This window comes from Rhodamnia argentea, chromosome 5 (genome assembly GCF_020921035.1).
Source record: "Rhodamnia argentea isolate NSW1041297 chromosome 5, ASM2092103v1, whole genome shotgun sequence".
Lineage (NCBI taxonomy): Eukaryota > Viridiplantae > Streptophyta > Magnoliopsida > Myrtales > Myrtaceae > Rhodamnia > Rhodamnia argentea.
Genome location: NC_063154.1, coordinates 4,072,042 through 4,092,995, shown reverse-complemented (window position 1 = coordinate 4,092,995; position 20,954 = coordinate 4,072,042). Strand labels below are relative to the sequence as shown.

The 20,954-nt window shown below is 40.3% G+C and overlaps 3 protein-coding genes across 4 annotated transcripts; 2 read left to right on the top strand and 1 right to left on the bottom strand.

Moving 5' to 3' along the window:
- The first annotated feature begins 468 nt into the window (after positions 1-468).
- Positions 469-6,178, top strand: LOC115755143 (synaptotagmin-3). 2 transcript variants are annotated; one of them, XM_030694453.2, is made up of 12 exons: positions 469-1,024; positions 2,244-2,342; positions 2,422-2,472; positions 2,557-2,680; positions 3,114-3,232; positions 3,333-3,434; positions 3,523-3,597; positions 3,696-3,772; positions 3,921-4,170; positions 5,055-5,426; positions 5,579-5,707; positions 5,810-6,178. In XM_030694453.2, exons 1-12 carry the CDS (start codon positions 914-916, stop codon positions 5,936-5,938), a joined length of 1,638 nt encoding a protein of 545 aa, XP_030550313.2. In that variant the 5' UTR covers positions 469-913; the 3' UTR covers positions 5,939-6,178. The 2 variants fall into 2 exon arrangements, with proteins under 2 accessions (XP_030550313.2, XP_048134907.1); XM_048278950.1 differs by lacking the exons at positions 469-1,024; positions 2,557-2,680 and having other exon boundaries at positions 2,280-2,342.
- A 51-nt stretch (positions 6,179-6,229) lies between these two features.
- Positions 6,230-10,035, bottom strand: LOC115755129 (BTB/POZ domain-containing protein At5g03250-like). The gene is made up of 4 exons (XM_030694429.2): positions 9,584-10,035; positions 8,816-8,885; positions 7,137-8,354; positions 6,230-6,982 (listed from the first exon to the last, which is right to left on the bottom strand). Exons 1-4 carry the CDS (start codon positions 9,640-9,642, stop codon positions 6,437-6,439), a joined length of 1,893 nt encoding a protein of 630 aa, XP_030550289.2. The 5' UTR covers positions 9,643-10,035; the 3' UTR covers positions 6,230-6,436.
- Positions 10,036-13,498: 3,463 nt separating this feature from the next.
- On the top strand, positions 13,499-19,168 carry LOC115755149 (dolichyl-diphosphooligosaccharide--protein glycosyltransferase subunit 1B). The gene is made up of 8 exons (XM_030694462.2): positions 13,499-13,704; positions 14,558-14,602; positions 14,789-15,420; positions 16,052-16,199; positions 17,556-17,735; positions 17,849-17,917; positions 18,231-18,320; positions 18,776-19,168. Exons 1-8 carry the CDS (start codon positions 13,591-13,593, stop codon positions 18,896-18,898), a joined length of 1,401 nt encoding a protein of 466 aa, XP_030550322.2. The 5' UTR covers positions 13,499-13,590; the 3' UTR covers positions 18,899-19,168.
- Positions 19,169-20,954: the final 1,786 nt, after the last annotated feature.

Genomic DNA, 20,954 nt, shown 5'->3' with positions numbered 1-20,954 from the left:
TCGATCTTAGGCATTGGTGCTCTGCCCTCTTCACCCATTAGCGTGCTAAGTCGTTCACTAGGAAGAAAATGGACTAATCAATTGAGACCTTTTTTTTTTTGGCTCCGAAAGATTTTGTTTGTTCTTAATATTCAATGCCTTGAAATGTCGTGCTGGTGCGTATGTACGAACAACGATTTTTTTTTATCGTTCCAAGCGTAGATTTGATCAACAAGCGAACAGGGCGGGGCCGAAGAGGCGGCTCGGTTGGTCCTCTCAGGCCTCAAGGGAAAAAGACAGATCCTTGCAACGATCAAGCCCGATGATAACCTCCACATAAGAGGATCCCGCTATCGATTTACCAAATTAAGGACGGAGCATAGACAACACATTATGCGTCTTTCTTTGAATTCTACCAAAAAAACAAAAGAAATATTCTGCACATGTTCTTCGGTACATAGTCTTCCGCGGTTGGCCGAATTGAATCGTCCAAGCACCACTCCCATGGAAAGAGAAGGGGAAAGGAGAGAGAGAGAGAGAGGAGAGCAACATGCAGGGACAAAATGGTCATTGCCCGCTCGATGCGCCCGTTGTGGGTCGTGAATCGTAATCAGTGGGCGAGGACGAGGGACGATCACCACTTGGAAGCTCGGAGCAGAGGCGCGCTTCCATTTTTCCAAGAGTCGTAGAGCAGAAGCGAGAGAACGCTTCTTCCTCTCGGCGAATTCATCCATTGTCTTTTTCAGAAAATCCCAAGCGGGCGTTCCTCTTAGTTGTAATCGCCACCTTCGTCCTCCATAAAGCCGCCACCTTCGGCTTCCTCTGTTTCGTCTTCTTCTTCTTCATGCGCTCGCGAGTGCTTTCTTTCTTCTTTTTCTCTTCTTGAACACCATCTCCAGCTTCTTGGAGTCAGCACTACCGGGAGAGGAACAAGATGGGGTTCTTGAGTACCATCTTTGGAATTCTTGGATTTGCGATCGGCCTCCCTCTTGGCCTCGTCGTGGGGTTTTATCTCTTTGTTTATTCTCAGCCTAAGGATGTCAAGGTAAGGACCTGCCCCCTTCCTTTTTTTTTTTTTGTTTGCCCATTCTGGAGTTCTTGTTTGATCATCTGTTGTGCTGCATTTGCTCTTTACTCTGTGGATACGCACGAGGACTGTTTTGTGGATTTGTGCTCTTTCTTTCGTTTGATCTTCGCTCAGCTTAAGAAAGACTCTCTTGTTTATGTTTGTATCGGAACTTCAACGGCAAACATCAGTTCTTTCTGAAATCTTGCCGATGCTGCTCTGTCCTACGTTTTTTCAGAGCGTTCATCGGCTGAAACTTGAGCTTGCCATCTTCTTCCAGTTTGGATGATGAGTTTCTTATGGGGTTTTAATGTCTGAGCTGAGAACGAGATTAAGTGGCGGATGATTTCGTCTATCATCTGCAGAGAGATCAATCGTATCTTTTCTTCTCCGAAAGCTAAGTTTCTTGATTTTGAGAGTTGACGATGTGGTTGCGTTTCGTTTTTTGATCAGTCTTGATGGTCAAAGTCGACAAGTTTTGTACACTAATGAGATTTGAAATTTCGCAAGTCATTGACCCTTTCTTCCTCCTGTTATTTTCTCGGGGGGTGGGGGGTGGGTGGGAGAGAGTGGCCTGCAAGAAACGTGGCATTTCAAATGTCCACGAGACGGCTGTATCAGTTGGAGTTCTTGTGGTTTTGATAGTAATTTCTTATGCTAATTCACTGTTTTTGGTCATGTGGTTATTTGCCTTCTGGAAGAATGCAAATTTATGCAAACTTGGAACGTAAAATTGACAGGACAATGAGAATGCCTAGGAGGTGGAAATGAGCACATTCCTAGTCATTGCATTTGAAATTTATCCAATCAGATGACTATTGAGTCAGCAAGCAAGATCTTTTTTTTTTTAACCGAGTTTAAGTGGTTTGATGGTTCTAATTCTGAAATTCCCTTTTTCACAAAGATACTTAAGGACATTAAGCTCTTCTCTTCATCGGTTACCGGAGAGGCTCTGAAGGAAAAACAACTTCCTCTTTATTTTGTAAAGCAGTAAAAAAAGAAGCTTCTTTTTTATGGCTTATAATGATCAAGGGAAGGAAGACACTTTATCTTTCACTGCCATATTGACCGTACACATACCATTCTTCCACTGTTTGTTGAATAAAACTAATTCTATTTCGTGTTATCAAAATTCTGAGAGAGATCAAAATTTGTGCGGAAAGTGTCTCAGCATGGCCATTACGTGCATTACTCGCAGGAACCGGTTATTAAGCCCCTGCACGAGTTGGATACACGTGCCTTGCAGGAGATATTACCGGAGATTCCTCTATGGATCAAGAGTCCGGACTATGATAGGGTAAGTTCTTTGGGTTTTCTTTCATGATATCATGAAAATTTTCTATGTGCTACTTTGACCATTATTTGGAATTGCGCAGGTCGACTGGTTGAACAAGTTCGTGTTGGACATGTGGCCGTACCTTGATAAGGTAATGTGGAAGCATTTGAGGTTCTTCTAACCTTTTTCTGCTGCATGTAGAAGCATATGAGCATTACTCAAGTCTCGTGTACAGGCAATTTGTTGCAATATAAGAAGCACGGCGGAACCTATGTTTGCGGAGTACATTGGAAAGTACAAAATTGAAGCTATTGAGTTTGAGAAGTTAAGTCTTGGAACTCTTCCGCCCACAGTTCACGGTAAGATACTCGATAACTGCTTTCGCATTGATTTTCTTGTTTCTGTTCTTGTATATGTAGAGCTTTGAAAGATGAGTTTCCTTCAAGATGCCACAAAAAAAGGGTTAATTCGTGGTTTCTATTTGAAGCAACTCTGAAGTATAAAAACAGATGTCCCTGCAAAACGATGCAAGAGCTTTCTGTATTAAAGGAGTTGTCCAAAAAGTCCAGCTTCCCTTAAGAAAAGGCAAATATTCAATTTCTAACTTTGTTCTTTATATACAAAACACTGCAAACTCATACAAAGATTGAGCAGTCTTTCTAGGGAATCAAATGCTTTGCTTGTATGCTTTAGTGACATCATTAAAACAATTTGAGGAGACGCCTCTCTATTGATTCCTTTTCTCTGCCTCGTCTTTCATTTGTTTTTCCGCTCTCATTATGTGCTCCTCAGGAATGAAAGTTTATGAGACTAACGAGAAAGAACTAGTGATGGAACCAGTCATTAGGTGGGCAGGCAATCCCAACATAATCTTGTGCTTGAGAGTTTTGTCTCTGCATATCAAAATCCAGGTCAGAAGAGGTTAAAGTCAAGCCTCAAACAGTAATAACGTTATTTGATTCATATGAAGGGGATGATGCTGACAAGAAGATTTATTGTCCTTCCTCTCAGTTGGTTGATTTGCAAATATTTATGGCTCCGAGGATCAAACTGAAGCCCCTAGTCCCTACTTTCCCTTGTTTCGCAAATATCGTGATATCATTGATGGAGAAGGTAGATCTTGGCTTAGAGTATATGAAAATATTTGTGGACCATTGCATAAGAGCACTTCCTTATGATAAATTGTGGTCAATTGTTGCAGCCACACGTGGATTTTGGAATGAAATTTTTAGGAGGGGACATTATGTCGATTCCTGGCTTGTACAGATTTGTTCAGGTGCGGAACTATTAATTCTCTTATGGAAAGCATTATCAAGCTCGTTGACTGGAAAAGTTGTTTATGTGTAACTTACGTTCGATTCCATTTACATGCAGGAGACGATCAAGAAACAGATTGCGAATATGTATCTCTGGCCCCATACATTTGAAATACCGATTCTTGATTCTTCGACGTAAGTTCCTGTAGATCACCCGTACTAGGAAAACACCTTAATATTCTGAGCTTTTGAAACCATATTTGATGGGATCATATGTTTGCTTACATGTAGAGATTGACACACTGTCAATTTATTACTTCTGTCCATTTAATATCTTGCGTAGAGTGGCTGCAACACAACCAGTAGGAATACTGCACGTGAAGGTTGTCCGCGCTACAAAGCTCTTGAAAATGGACTTTTTGGGGGCGTCAGACCCATATGTCAAACTCAAACTGAGCGGAGACACACTTCCAGCGAAGAAGACCACCATCATAAGGAAGAACTTGAATCCCGTATGGAACGAGAACTTCAAGCTTATCGTGAAGGATCCAGAGTCTCAGATTTTGCATTTCCAAGTCTATGACTGGGACAAGGTTCTTCTTCTATTCCCCATTATTTAGTAGCTAGAAAGGAGCTCAAAAGCTGAGATTGAAGCAGTTTTATATTTCTTTGTCATTTCAAGCTAGACAGACAAAAAATACAGACGATGGACAATCATAGGTGGCTCCTGCTTTTAGAGACTAAAACTGCTGTTTAGGGTGTGTTTTCACGGAAAACTCAAGACTTGGAAAACCTTTTCTGAAAAATAATTGTTTATATCACTTAGAAAAATTAGTCAACGAAACATGTTTTCTTATCGGCCACAATTTAAAATAATTATTTTTATGGGTGATGAAAATGTCTTCCATTTATTCATTTTTGCAAGCGATAAAAGTGATCATTTTTTGGAAAATGTTCTCCTCATTTTCCGTGAAACAAACATAACCTTAATTTCACCTATTCCAAGAAACTTCCAAAACCTATGGAAAAATCTCAAATCTTTGAGAACTTTTTTCTTTTCTCTTTTGAGTGCCAGTAATTACACTGTTATCTATGCTTAAGGTGTGTTTGTTTCTTGAAAAACCTTATATCAAAGGAAATGGTTTTACTCAAGAAAGGGAGAGGTGCTCACTGGTGTTGCATTGGCAGCACCACGATGGTGTATCTTTGGGGACAATGATTCCCCTTTCATGGGAGGGGAATTCATTTTCTAAAGTCTAATATGCCAGTTTTGGTTAATGGAAAATGTTTTCTGTCAATCAATTCATTTTCTGGTGTCCAAATAGGTGAAACAGTCCGAAAACATTTTCCTGAAATGGTTTTACTCCAAACAAATGCACCCTTAATGAGAAATTTCCTTCCCCTTCTTTTTTTTATAATCTGAATGAGTTCTATTTAACGGTCAATTGTTCCTTCCTTTTATCCCTCTTGTCGGCAGGTAGGTGCGCACGACAGACTGGGGATGCAACTAGTTCCTCTGAACTTGCTTAAGCCCCAAGAGAAAAAGGAGTTTGTTCTTGACTTGTTGAAGCACACAGATATTAGTGATCACCAGGATAAGAAAAGAAGAGGCCAGCTGGTGGTGGAACTAACCTTTGTTCCTTTCAAGGAAGAAGGTGGAAGCTTTGATGGACTTCCCAATGGCTACGGAAGAATCGAAAGTGGAGTTAATAAAGGGTCCAATGACAACGCTCTAAGTGGAGCGGGCTTACTTTCGGTTATTGTTCAAGGAGCCGAGGACGTAGAAGGGGAGAGGCACAATAATCCTTACGCGTTAGTGATTTTCAGAGGAGAGAAGAAAAAAACAAAGGTGATTCGTGACTCGTTGCATCTTCTGCTCTTGACCCATTTCTCAAACTAGCCTAGTTGTGAAATGTCAATAAAGTGTCTGTACAATCTTGTTTCATAACTATGGTAGAAAGTCTAGAAGCTGCCTTTTTATGGTACGTTCTGTTTCATCAGATGCTGAGGAAGACTCGCAATCCTCTCTGGAATGAAGAATTCCAATTCATGCTCGATGAGCCTCCTTTGCAGGAGAAGATCCACATCGCAGTAATGAGCAAGCGAACTGGCATTAGCTTCTGGTCGAAGGTTGGTACCACCTTAATTGCTGCCGGTTACTCTTATATCTGGATCGTGTACTTTCTTCGGTCTCTACCACCTTTGCATTTTGAAAGTGAGATTGCACTGCAGGAATCTCTAGGCCACGTGCAAATCAATCTCAACGATGTCGTGCACAACGGACGGATCAATGAGAAATATCACTTGATCGATTCGAGGAACGGGGTGATACATGTCGAGATACGGTGGACAACAGTGTAATTGACTGCTGTATACAATGCAGAACTGCTGATTACCATGAGTACACGCGGGTTTTTCCCCTTTTTTTTTTTTTGGCATCTAGGATATACAGGCTTAGGCAATGGAAGAAAAAAATAACTCTGTTAGGTCAAAAGTTTTGAGCCATCTTACCCTGTAAATAATACAAATTGGGTCCCCTCTTAATCGAAATTTTGAGCAATGTCGATTAATTGTTCCAATGAGATTGCCGCAGATTCTGAATTATCTAATATCATACTGCAGATATTGAGATTGCAAGCATTTTCTCTCACGCAGACATTCTAGTTACACGTACAGTTGAAATAACCACAAGGCAACATGCACCCTATTGCTTCTGTAAGAGAATAATGCAAAATAGATCAAGACTAACCCCATAAAAGAAACTTGAGGATAGAACAAAATCAAGGGCCGCGTACTAACAGATTTAACTGATAACAACGATATATGGAAAAAGGGAGAGATGCACGACTCGATGGAAAACTAAATCTTCGACGGCTCTTCCTTTTCGGTGTTACGATGGCTTTCTTTGCCATCCACCAGGGTTGCTGTTGATATCTCCGAATCTTTGGCATCATCGAATGGCTTCGGCAGTTTTGGAGATTTCGACTTGAGGCGGAAAGCTAATCTCCTGAAGAGAATGTTCCAGCTCCCTCTCGTCTTCACCAGCTTCTCCAGGTCCTGCCTCATGCTCAAGCACTCCTTCTCGAGCTCACAGACCCTCTCCCTCATGTCGCCAGCTGCCATGGTGAACTGTTGGGTCGTAGCCCCCGGGTCCGGGGCTTCGGTCCTCGCAAGCACAAGGTCGCTACTTGGGTTCTGCGAGGCGTCGAGGTTATCGGACACAAAGAACCAGCCTGCGACCGAAGTGCGGAGACGGAGTTGCTCGAAGAAAAGAACTTGCACGATCACCCTAAGAGGTAGCCGCTCGTTTTGGGCGGCGTGCGTGCTGGCTTCAAGCGAGAGCTTCTGGCAGTTCATGAGCCTGCATAGTTGTTCTCTCTCGGAATCCGTAAGCCAGGGATGTGCCTGATTTGTTAAATGCAGTTTAGCAGTGGGAAGAGAAAGCCGAGGTGAGAGATAGATCAAGAATTCATTGTTCTTGCTCGAATGAAAGGGATAAGAAGAAAGCATTCCCGCCTAATTATCCAATGAAGTAGGCAAGCTCTGAATTCTCGTTTACCTTTAGATATATGTCGGTTGCACGGTAGATACCATCATCCAATGGCCTGGCATATTCAGGGATGGCAGCGGCGAGCGACTGGAATTTCGGCAGCTTCAAGTTAACATCGGGCGCCACCTCGGAAAGATAACTGTCGACCAAATTAGCAACCATTGTCATCGGAGTCGAGGCATGGGAACCTCCCCTTGGTTGTCCTTCCAGACAGTTTGTGTTCAGATCATACGCGTCGCATTCTTCCTCGATGAAGTGATCGAGGATCCTTTGAACACAATCAATGTCATAGAGCGTCTCCGCTGAACAACCCATGTTTGGTATGAGGAGGTCTTTGAGGAGGGCTTGCTCCAATTGTGCCCCGATGCGCCTCTCCAAGTTCTCTCGGCACAACGATCCGGCATGTAAGATCATGGATGTCCTCAGAAGTCGAAGCAGGAAATTGGTAGGAAACACAGCCTTTTGGTAGGGGAGTAACTCGACTATTTGTTCGAGAAGATTCTTTTGATCCACTTCGGGCGATGCTGAAATGGTCGAACAGGTCGCAGCAAGCTTTCGGTTTTGCAAGCTTGACTGCCGGTGCATCAACGGCAGGTGCCTCACTGCATAGTGCATGACCGACCCGGCAACCCTCTCTGGCTTCATGCCCCTGTTACTGATGGCTAGAATCAGCCTCCTATAGAATGATAACTTGAGGATGGAGGCGTCCTCGTACCACCAATCCTCACTAATCGAGTCCGCCTTGCCGGCTGCACATATTCCATTCCAGTATGCAGAATCGGCTGGACTTTCTGATCCGCCATGAGAGGAAACTGGCCAAGTAAACAGGCTCAGGTCCGCACAGGCTTTCATTGCCAAGGAAGTGATGCATCGCGAGACTACATGAAGCTCTTCTGCTTGCGTGAGGACCTCCTCACAGGTTTCTAGCACTTTGATGGAGTCAGACCAGCTTCCGAAGATCTCATTCATGAAATTCTCGGTTTGGACTATGAGGTTAGCATCTCCATAGTCCTCGTTCATCCGGAGATACTCTGCCGCGCATCTGATGCTGACCACATTTGTCGCGGTGAGCTCCAGTTTGACGCCATAACAGAATTTCGCCACGAGGAGAAAGGTTTTGGCACCACCAGGTATCTCATCGAGACGCACCGTGCATTTCTGCTCATCGTCTCTGGAACATTCTCCGATACGGCTCTCCAACAACCCACTTCGAGACAGCAAGGGAAACTGATTGAAACATAGGAAACAGAAAACTTCATTAGATTTGGAAAAGTCGGAAGATTCATGATATCCAGTGATCAAAATTCAATGTTCGATCAAGTATCTGTGTGCACAAACTACAATAGCCTCCCCAGAAGCATATAAGGAAAAAATGAACAACCAAGGAAAGAGCCACAATGCAGATTCTGCAGATACGTCGCAGCGTAAAATCATAATTTGGGAGGTAAAGTAACCCGCATGTAAGTAAGAGATGCTGCCAGTATCGATCTTATATTAGGGATTTCGATACTTAAACTTGACAATCAAGGGATTGAGCTGAAGAAGTTGTACAAGATGTTATATTTCACAATTCCTGTCTCAGAATGCTGGCCTTTACCTACCATTGTTAAGATCTCCAGTTTGTGCTTAACCAAGAACTGAAAATCACCCCAGAAACGCCAACTCGTGAACTCGAGGATAAAACTAACCTTATGCAAATGGAAGGATGTGTCTCCAACTTCAATCACAACATCGCTCGGTAACCCGGTCAAGCAAATCCTGCAAAAACGATGGAAGCTCAATCCAAATGAAGAGCTCTCCAGAAAATTAAGGCTAAAACAGAACCAGATAGCTTCAGATGCAAAAAATAGTTCCCCATACAACTGTGTAAGTCCAAGCAAAAAGTAAAACAACTTTTTCAGAACAGCAAAAATCTGGTTTTTTCAGACAAATTGGAATGACAATTCCTGCTACTGCAATTCCAAGGGCTTTTTCTTCCAGACACAGCCCAAGTGTTGAGGAGACAGCATCAGTCCAAAAGACAGATTATGACAGAAAGATCCAACATTTTTCCAAATTTCATCATGTGGAGGGCCAAACGCATAGAAGCAAACAGACCAGCAACAGCATAACAAGTGAACGGATGCTGGTCAACCACACAGTCAATAGTTTGAAAATGAGTGAAAAATAACGAAATGGCCAATTACACTCTCCATCTCCAATTATGCTGATCAAGCTTTGGTGTTTCATGCTAACATCAACCATCAAATTTCTAATATAAGCTCATTACGTTAACGGCCATAACATATGACAGCTTCAAACTCTTATCCACCGGATCAATTACACCCACGAAGCAAATTTCTCCCTAACACCCACACATGCATCTCATTTTCCAAGGACACCGAAGCTGCCAAGCTAAAAGGAAAGGGAAAAACATTAGAGAAGCGATCGGAGAGGAGCGACGAAACGAAGCGCACCAGGAGTTGCCGTCGAGGCGAAAGGCCTCAGGCTTGGAACCCAACTTCATGCACGCCATGAAACAGTGTACGAGAGTCGATCGATGCTCTCCAGTTACCCCCCAAACATCAGCTCCAGCGCCGAAATATAAGGGGACGACCCCGAGGAGTGGAGTGACGGACAAGAAAGCAATGAACAAGAACGGACGATGATGATGATGATTGTGATGAAGATGATGATGGAGAAGAAGTATCGAGGAGGGCGACCGTGTCTCGGTGCAAAACGTGATCTTTTTCCTGTTTCTAAGAGAGACAGAGAGATCCAAGAGGCCGAACAGTTTTAGTTACAAATGGTAATGCGAAGAGGCAGCGATAAATGAAAATGGAAACGCAGTGATTTTTGCTCGATGATGGTTATCTTCGTTTGGACTCAAAGAACGGGTCCATTCAAACCTCTGGATCCTCGGACGCCATTTTCGGATCTCTCTCTCTCTCTCTCTCTCTCTCCATGTTAGGTAAGTGTGACATTCGAGCTTCATGAAGAAGTCGATATTTTGACTTCCGCTCGGAATCTCGAGTTCTGCATCAGTCGCTGCATGTAAACTGGATCATTTTGAGGGTGTTTGATCACTTTCCGTATGTTAGACATCCGGGAAAAATTTCCAAAAAAAAAATCCTAAACATGTTGCCAATTCATTAGTAAATAATTTATTTACCAATTGAGTCCTAAATCTTTTGCATTTGTGATCGTACCAATTTAGTTCATCATGACCGATTTTGATCGGAAATTGCCGACCTACATTTTTTTCCTTTTTTATTTTCTTTATTTTTTTTCTTCCCTTCCTTCTTCTTATGGATAGTCGCCTGAAAAGGAAAAAAAAAATAAAAATAAAAAAAAAAATTCGAAAACATATTACAGTATCATTAAAAATTGCCCACGCCAATACTCACTTCATCACATCAACGATTTCCGACCAAAATTGTCCTGGATGGACTGAATCGGGATAAATACATAAAGTTTAAAATTAAATTGACAAAAAAATTATTTAGCACTAAATTGATACAATTGTAATAAGTTTATGATTTTTTTAGGTAATTCACTCCACGTCGATTTGTTGTTATCCCAATATGCAAATAAGGGCCACTTTAGACATTTCACTTTGCTCTTGTTATTCAATTTAACTCAGAAGAGAAAGGGCAAAAAAAAAAAAAAAAAAAAGCAAACTTGACCCAAGAGGAAAAAAAAATATTAAAAGGCAGATGAAAATTGTTAATACCCACTTCCCACTAAAAAGTGCACTTGGCGAAATTCCTTAAACGTCCCTGCACGCAAAAACCAACTTTTGTTTTATCGTCCTTAATTTTCCTTTCTGTGTATGCTAGAACAAATGTTTGTCTTTAAATATTAAAAGAATAATCAAAAGTTAGATCTAAATTTTTCCAGAAAATAATGAATATTAATGGTGAAAAAGATGATAACAAAATAATAAATATCCTGTTACACCATTCGGTTAAAAAAATGTCGATTCAAATGTCTACCTCCGGAAAAAACGATCGATACCGTGGTAAAGAGTGGAGATAAAATTATATATCTGATTTCAATTGAAGTTATTATTCTTACAATTAATTTATTATGAAACCGTACAAGCAACGAAAAATGTAGTTGAACCACAAGGCTTCGTTTGTTTGTTCTAGATTTCTAGTCGGGATAAGGCTGGATATGATTTGATAAAAAATCTATTCTATTGTTTGGTGAACTACGGGTTTAAAGTGGGATAAGAAGAGGCAAAGATCAATTGAGATTGACTCTATTTTTCTTAAACATCAAGATGCTTGAGAAATTATTCAATGATGAGTTTTCATGAGTGAATTAATATTGAGCTTGAATTTGAGCACAACATCGAACCAAGGGCGGTTGCCATTGTAGAGATCAAATAAATTAATTTCTTAAACATCAATTGAGTTCAATGATGAGTTTTTTAACAACACCGAGCTTGTAGAATCGAGAATCTTGATTTGGAGTCGAATCCTTTTAGAACGACCCAATGGTCTTGCTCGTTCTCTTGTTGAGTAAGCAAATAAGTACTGAGCAATCTAATTATTCGGTCTTTTTTTCGCAAGTTGAAGATGCACTCATGCATATTGTTCAAGAGAGTCCTTTCAAATGTCGAGACCCCTTTTAAAAGTCAATGATCAACCCCAAGTTCTTGATAACATATCGAGACCACTTTCAAATGTTGGAAAGATTCAAACGATTAAAGAATGAGAGACGTGATGTCATATCAAGCCAAACAATCGATTAAAAAACAAGGTCATTGAGATATCAAACTTTGTGATCGGAGAACCCAGCCTAGCGTCATTGGAGAGACAACCACACTTGATGGTCGCCACCACCAAAAAGGGGGCTTCCCAATAAAGAGGTGGCTCGGCAAAAAGGAGAGGCTGCGGTTGTGGGAAAAACGCAATTTCTCTTGTGTCTGCTCTCTTGAGAAATCCTATCCTAATTTATCCCACCCCCTCTCTTGGGATTTTTTTCTTCTTGGCTATATCCCCTTTTATCCAATCTCGAATAGCCGCCAAACACAAGATATGATAAAACATATCATATCCAAACTTATATCCTAACAACCAAACGAAATCAAGAGACTAGAGGAGGGCCATGTGCATATCGTCCGATGGTCCTCTTTTTTTTTTTGGCTATTCTCACTCGAGAGGATGCCAATGGCGGCCCAAGGCAATTCATTAAGTTTGAGTGTGATTCACATAGTGCGGTGGTTAAGTTATGCCCATTATTGCAATCACTCCATCATATTCCCAATAAAATAATCTTTAGTCACGAAACATAAATCCTTTCCAAAAGGAAGAAGAAGAAGAAGAAGAAATAATCATGATTGAAATGTCTCTAATTTGGTATGCCTCCTTGTTAAGTTTGCACAAAATAATGACTACGTTAAGAACCCTTTTCGCTTCACTAGGAAGATCGATGCCCACATTGGCTTGGCTAGATCTTCAATCGAATTGCTCATCGATAAATCCTTGGTCATTGAACTAGAAAACGTAGAACTCCATCTTTGGTTGAAATTTATATGTGGAGAAAATTGTTCAAAAAGTTATAAATTTATTGTATTTTTGCCATTTCAATTTCAAACTTTCTAATTTTATCAATTGAGTCATAAAATTTTTCATGTTTTGACAATTGAGTCCATTCGGCCAATTTAGCCAAAAATAGGTGACGTGGATAATTTTTAACACTTTTTTCTAATTTTTATTATAATATTTTTGTACTTTTTTGAATTTTTATTATTTTTATTGTTAATTTTTCTTTTCTTTTTCCATTTATTTCTTCTTCTTTTTTTAAACATCTCAAATCGAGAGGGCCAGATCCAGGCAAAGGCCCATGTGACCCTAACAAAGAAAAGAAAGAAAAGGAAAAAAAATTAATAAAATTTCAAAAAATATAAATACGTTATTTAAAATTATTCACGTAGCCGACATGTAAGACTATCGGTGTCCACGGAAGAGATTTTTTGTCAAAATTTTCCGGATGGACTCAACTGAAAAAAAAAAAAGGAATGACAAAATTAAAACATTTAGGATTGAATTGGCAAAAGTGTAATAAATTTATGATTTTTTGTACTGTGGTTATGATATGTTGCAATTGAGAGTATTTCTCTAAGAACCATAAAAAGAATCCGATTGGAAAAAAAAAGCGATTAAGCTAGAGATATCGTTACGATGTTGATCGGCATTCAAAAATCAGCATGACTCAGATGAAATTGGGATTATTTTCAATTTTCTCCGAGTAACCGGAGCCTGTCCTGGACCGGCTCCGAAGCCCGATCCATGCAAGAGCCCATAAGCCCAAAATCAATCGAATGGGCCACTTAAAAGCCCATAAGCCCACAATCATCTCCTCCTCCACCTCCTCTCTCCTCTCTTCTCCTTCCAGTGTGCGCGACTGCGAGTCGTTTCTTCGTTGGTTGGTCAAGCGAGCGCTACAGAGGAGAGAAGAGACGGTGCAGCATCCAATGGAGACTCTGTTGCGGCTTCGAGCTTCCGTTGCCATCTCGATCTTCGCTCTCCTCTTGGTCCTGCCCTCTTGTTCTGCTCAGGACATCCAAGTCGTCAATGCCGAACGCAGGGTATCTCTCTCTCTCTCCTCTCCTCTCCTCTTTCGTTTTCTCTTTCCATTTCCTCAAGCTTCGCGTCCACGAGTGCGTCCTGCGTTTCCTGTAAATCGCGGATCGTTAGCTTGAAATCGTTGCTCATCCGAGCTTAGATTGGTTGACTACGTCGTTGATCGATTTGACTGCTGAGACTATGTATTAGAGTACGTGCCATTTCTTCTTAATGTATCAGAGTACGTAGAATTACTTCTTACTGGAAGTGATAGAATGACAAGGCTTAGGTTCTTGTCGAGCTGTGGATGGACATCGTTGTGGTCGCGAGCTTTTTTGGAATGGTGTTGAGTTCGGATTTTTCAATATAAGGAATTGAGTCCTGTTACGTATGGTATGCTGCTTATGGTGGCGGTTGTGGACCTTGTAGACGATGCTCCTCTTCAATTGATGCTTGCTCAGAAATAAAAAAGTTAAAAGGAAGCTTGGGGAAAAGATGGAATTTTTTTTATTGATGATAAACTTTTCACTGCCTGAGTCTGCTACAGCTACTCGATCTTGTTGAGATTCTTTTCCCGTCTGTCTATCAGTGTGAACAGGAAGAGCCAGAGGAAAGCTTATAGCTTATTCAATTCCTCCTTCTCATGGATGTTGATTCGAATATGATTTTCCGAAAATGCATAGTTTTACAGTTTATTCACTCTGATACTAGAAATTAAGAACAGCCTTTCCAGTGGTCTTTGTTTTTCTTCTGACTGAAGTTACATTTTCACGGTACATCAATCGCATATGATACCACTGATTACTCGTGGAATGTTTCTTTGATTGTCGCCGATGACTGATGCATTTTCTTTTCCGTGCTGTTAACTTCTTGCAGATTGACCTGACTTCTCACATCATTAAGGTCTTCTTGACTTTGAAGGTAAGTGCACGTGTCTTTGTTTGATTTAATCTTCCTGGCTGCAGTTACATTTCTTTTGCTTCATCTTGCATGAAGTTTGTTTCAGGAATCTCACTGATGAATACCAAACAATAAATTACTGAATTTTGCTTGTAAATTTGCTTTATGTCCATAAGTTTAGTTTTTTAATTGATGGGCCTCTTTCAGGTTGAAAATACTGGGGCTTCTCCTGCTTCAGAAATTCTGCTTGCTTTTCCACCAACACAGGTTGATCATCTGGCAGTTGTGAAGGCACAAGTGGCAATAGGAAAACGAAAGAAGAAAACCTATATCCCTCAAGATGTAAATCCAAAAGAGTTACCCGATGCACCAAATGGAACTAAGTACTTCTCTATATCCCTGCTAAATCCGTTGGCCGCCGGTGAAGCTGTGACATTGGAGGTACTTTATATGCTAACACATTCTCTGGAACCCTTTCCCGTGGAGATAAGCCAATCAGAATCACAGCTGGTCTATTATCGTGACAGTGCCCTAATATTGTCGCCATATCATATCAAGCAGCAGATAACATTTATTAAGACACCAACTTCAAAAGTGGAGTCTTTCACTGTAGTAGACCCTGCTCATCGTGCTGGTACTGAACTGAAATATGGGCCTTACAATGGCCATCCTCCATATTCATATTCTCCAGTGATTGTGCACTTTGAAAATAATAGTCCCTTCGCTGTTGTTGAGGAGCTTGTACGGGAAGTGGAAATATCTCACTGGGGAAGCCTTCAGATCACCGAGCAATATAAGTTGGCTCACGCTGGTGCTCGCCATAAAGGTGTCTTTTCAAGGTAAGCTTCTCAATTTTCATGATCCGTAGTCCTATCATTTTGAAATACACAGACACTGCTTATTTCTCAATAGCTTTCTGATTTTTCCCTTTTCAGGGCATTATAAGTATGTTTTTGTAAGAATTATGTTTTGCAAAGTGATGTGTGGATGCTGTAGGCTTCATTTGATTAATTCAATCTTGCAATTGCTGAATAAGTATTACTATCTGACACCTTTCTAAATTACAGAGTATACTATTTCTTGTGTTGTAAATAACCATACTCCATTTCCTCTTTAATTCTTGCTCTTTTAGTGTTCAGAGCTTGTTTGCTGTCTGTGGAATTACTCCGGACTTTAGATTTTGGGGATGCTTGAATCCTTCTTTAATATAGTTGACTCCTGAAGATTTAGTCCATGATTGACTCATCACAGTCTCATTGATGGCGCAAAACTTTGTTGTCTCGTGTTTATAGCTACATTTGTGGTTATCTCCTATCTAGAGAATAATTGCTCTGGTTGTTTGATGCTTTTGTTGGATGATTGAATTGAGGAAAAGAGAAGTAGATCTTGGTGTTAGTTCAATTGAATTCCTCACCCCGGCTAATTTACTGCTTACCTAGATTTTCAACTTCAGAAGTTCTCTTTTGGCAGGGTTGAATATCAATCTAGGGCAGGTAATAGTGGTGTCTCTTCATTCAGACATCTTCTAGCTAGGCTCCCACCTAGAGTGCACTCCGTATACTATCGTGATGAAATAGGGAACATTTCATCATCACGCCTACGTTTGGGTGCTCAAAAGGTACATCCTTCATGTTTTTGTCCTGATAAGATGTGCTATCATGCAGGACATTGGCTCATGCTGTTGGTTGTCAGGGATAATTTTCATGTGATACTTTATCGTAAATAAAAAAAAATTGGACAAAGAATAATTGATGTTTCTAAGTAAATTTTTAATGGAAGAATTTGATTCCTGCCAATCATCATGTGAAATTATCCAGATTGATTAAATTCATACAATTAAATATATAGCTTAATGCGAGAACTCTTTTCCCTTGTAGTATTATTGTTTGAATTAGTGGAATATTTCGACCAAAAAAAAAAAAAGACAGTTTAAGTAAAATAAAGAAGTCGAAGTTATGAAAGAAATCAATCATTGTCTTGTCAGCTTAAGGTAAACTTTCTTATTTTCTTTTAATAAGATGATTGGGCCCTATAGTGGTATAACCGGGGTGAACCTCTCTCCTATAGGCCTTAGTGGAATACAATAAGAGTTGTCTAATTTTCCCATATAGCAGGTCTTGTAGAATGGAGCTTTGTGATGTAATACATGTGATCATAACTCCATCCAACCCCTATTTACAGCGGTGTATTATAAATTATAAATTATAAATTACAATAAAAATAAAATAAAGAAGTTAGAATTTTCAAATAATAATAAATAAAGAATGAAAGTAAAAAAGTTAATTTGAAAATGGACTTGAGAAAAAATAAAACAGATTGCAATGGGGCAAGGGCGCCACCCCCCTTCACCGGCGAGGGCAAGCACACCCTCGCTTGGTGGCGGCGGCAACCATGGCACCGCCACTGAGCTCCTCAATGGATTGGCTGCAGCTCCACCCCTGCAACCCTAATTTTGCTTCTTTTTTCAGCTCGAAGATTATTTCTAGTTTTTTAGCTTTATTTATTCTTAGTTTTTGTCATTTCCTGATGTTGGGTTAAAACGACTTCAGTTTGAGTTCATGGATTGAAAAGATGATTAAAAGAGCCACGATCAGAAACAAATAAACAAAGCCACATGGCATTTTCTTTCTACTTTAAAACTGATAGAATAGATGAATGAACTCAAGCGCACAAAGTTGACAAGTTTTAAACCGTGTGCTGTTGTTTAGTCACATTGTTTTCAGATATGAGGAACATGTTTGAATCTATTTCTATTTTGGTAGCTGTATTGCCGCCCTTGCAATTTATGACAACATAGAGAGTACTTGAGTTTTACAGTGTGTCACTCACCCTGACTGTCCTCCTTAATTATTTGCCTTGTTAAAAAATATTAACTTCTTTGTCATTGCTAAGCGCCTCAACGTAGAGTATACTATCATTTACAGTGTGTTATTCTAGCTGCTGAATATTTGACTCAATTTTGCATTTTTGGCAGTCTGAACTAGAAATTGAGCCTCGTTATCCTTTGTTTGGAGGTTGGAAAGCAACTTTTATTATTGGGTATGGTCTGCCCCTGGAAGATTTCCTTTTTGAATCTCCTGATGGCAGGCGTTACCTCAATTTCAGTTATGGATGTCCTCTTGTGGAGACTGTGGTTGACAAGTTAACCATCAAAGTGGGTTTTATGACTTATCAAATCTAATTTAATTTAGTATTTTCTTATTCTAACTTCACGGAGCACTGAATGCAATTGCCTTGGTTTAGTTTATGATAATTTCCGTATCTCAGGTTGTGCTGCCTGAGGGATCAAAAGGGCCATCAGCAGTCGTACCTTTTCCTGTGAATCAATATCTGGAGGTAAACTGCTTTCTGTAGGAATCATACATGAGTGCCGTGCATCATCGGCCTTTTCTTCACCTCAATATGTCAGTTGAGGTTCTGCTCAAATGCAGCACTTCATTTCATGTGGACTTTCTATCTTTTTTCTGTTTTCTAATTTGGTCGGGGGTCAAACCCCTGAGCTTTAAGAAAGCATACCCACACCCCAATCCCTTTACCATTAGGATGAGTGCCTTATGGCCATCTTATTTGGACTTTTCGATAAATTCTTGTGCAGAATCTGAAACCTTTTCCATATTAACCCGGATGTCACATTTATCTGTGATTGCAGAAAAAATATTCATACCTCGATGTTGTTGGAAGGACAGTGGTAGTTCTGGAGAAGAAAAATGTTGTCCCTGAGCATAACACTCCCTTCCAGGTAAAATTTTACTGTGATAAACAAGGCATTACTCAATTCGGCGAAACCAAGAAATATTGTAATTGGCACAAAAGTTGGCCTTTTTGGTGAGTCTGAGTAGCCCTCCTACCGTGCCTGCTTAAGAGCCTGACTGATATAGTATTTCTTCCATATTATCATCTCTTAATGTTACTTCCATCGCGTATGCAACTTCTTAAACTGGCCCCTGCATGCCAGAGCATCCATGGAATGTGATCTCTTGGATCCCCTCCTTTTGAGAAATGGAAGACCTGTATTTTACATATACTGCTAGATGATGTCAGTAGAGTTAAGTGGTGCGTAATGTTTGGTTTATATTCAGTTTGGGAGAAAGATCTTTTCCCCTTAAAGTATAGTATGTGGTCTCAATTATCTAGTTTTGTGCCCTAAAAGGTCCACAATCCTCCACTTACTTCTTTCATTCCGCTATTTGTCAGGTTTACTACCACTTCAACCCAATCTTCATGCTCGCCGAGCCATTAATGTTGACGTCTGCATTCTTCTTACTTTTCGTGACTTGGGTAGCTTACCTACACATTGATCTGTCTTTGCGCAAATGATCAGCGTTTTGGGCTAGGCTCACAGATAAACGAATTAGCGAAGACAGAAGCTTATACTTATTGATGAGACTGTTGCTGGTAAAATCTATTCTGGAGTTATAGCCTTCACTAGCGGTCGCAGTTCGTAGTGCACCAACAGCAGTCGACTCGGTGCTGTAACTTTCGAATGGTGTATGTAGCAGGGAAAATTTTGCGGTTATAAGTCCTCAAGTCAGATCATGTAGCAAAATCTTTACTGAATATTTTGGTTGCAGTGAGAAGTTTCCTGAATTGCATGACTATTTATTTGCCTTATGAAGAAGAAAAACACCGCCGTCTTTAGGCTGATGAATGCGGGTCGAAAACCTATGATGGTTCGGTGGCGTAAGCATTTTGGGCCGAACCGATGGATTCTAGGCTGGTCACAGATCAACGACCTTATGAAACTTTGATCTTTCTTACCGGCCCCATTGACAGATTGAATTGTCCGTTTGACTTAGGAGCAATACTCGTGCAGCAAAGCTTAACCGAGAAACACGTTTCAGGTTGCTTCTGGTGAAACACATAAACCAGATAAGTACTGATTAAGGCTTGGACGACTTGAATTTGACCATGTCTGTCTGTTTAACACGAGATTGGGCTCGTTCCCTCCCAGTTGATAAGGTCGATAGGGGAAGGTATTCTCCATGTCCCTTCCTTGGAAAAGTTTGCTTCGATATCTTAGCATATTCCATCGCCGCAGCAAAGTGTCACTTTCAGTCTCTTCCACAGGGGAGAGAGAGAGAGAAGAGAGAGAGAGAGTAAAAGAAGAAGACAAAACAAGAGAAGCTGGAAAGAGTCTTGTCTTTCTCTCTTTCTTAAGAAGTTTTAGGATCATGTGAACCATGATTGCCCAATACTGCACGAGATAGATTTCTCTAAGTATATGATCGGGTCACGTGTCTTCCACCCCATATTTATATATACTAAAGATGATTAGGTTTGGATTGCTTTTAATCACCGCCAAGTATATTCTTAAAAAAAAATAAAAATAAAGGTTCGATTATTCCTCGGGTTTTATATTCTCTCACTCACTCTCGATTCCTTAAACATTTCTTTGACTTCATCATAGACATTAATTTTATTACTCCAAACATCAGTCATATTTTTATCCTCTTTGCCCTAGTGGCTAAGGAGGAGTTTTAAGAAGGAGCAAATATTAGGATGTATGTGTGAGTTGTGTTAAAAGAGTCTCACATCGGAATTGATGTGATTTGCAGTTAATATATCTCAATTTGTCCATAACTCATTGGCTTAAGTTTTTGAGTGAAAGTGGGTCTCATTGAATGTGATGACGGACTCGAACTTGATCTTTTTCTTGATAATCTCCCCGGGTAAAGGTATCGAATTTCTGCTGCGCCTGGTGAAATCGTGATTTCGTTGATGGCGTACCATTGCTGACTTATATGCTAGAACCGACGTGGACATTTATTTTTATAATTTTTATAATTTTCTTCTTTTTTTTCCCTTTTGTTATCTATTCTTTTTTTTTTTTTTTTTGCTTAAGGCCAAGCTTGCCGGCCCCAAGCAAGGGTGTCGTGGCCTTCACTAGCTCTGATGAGAGCCGCAATTCCCTCGCCCTCGCCCAATCTAGGGTAGGGTCAACTAGCGGCCCTTGTTGGTCCTCAACAAAAGAGAGAGAGAGAGTAAAGAACCGCAAAGAAAAGAAAATAACACAAAATAAGAACAATATAAAATATTAAAAAATTATTAAAAATATCTTCGACAATGCCGTTAATGCCACCTAGGCCGGTCGTTGTTCTCGTCGGTAATTTCCTATCAAAATTGGTTAGATGACTCAATTGACAAAAATGTAATAGGTTTAGTACTAAAGTGATACAATTAAAAGATTTAGAACCGTATTGACACCAATGTAGTATGTTTAAGTCTTTTTTGATACTTTTTCTTGTTTTAATGTGCACTCAACTTTTCTTTGTGCTTTTAGAAACGATTGTTAGCCCGGCCGAGAGGGAGAGATGTGGAAAGTGTAGGTCATGGAGAAAGTATTTTCATTCGCCGGTGAGACTAACTCCGCCAT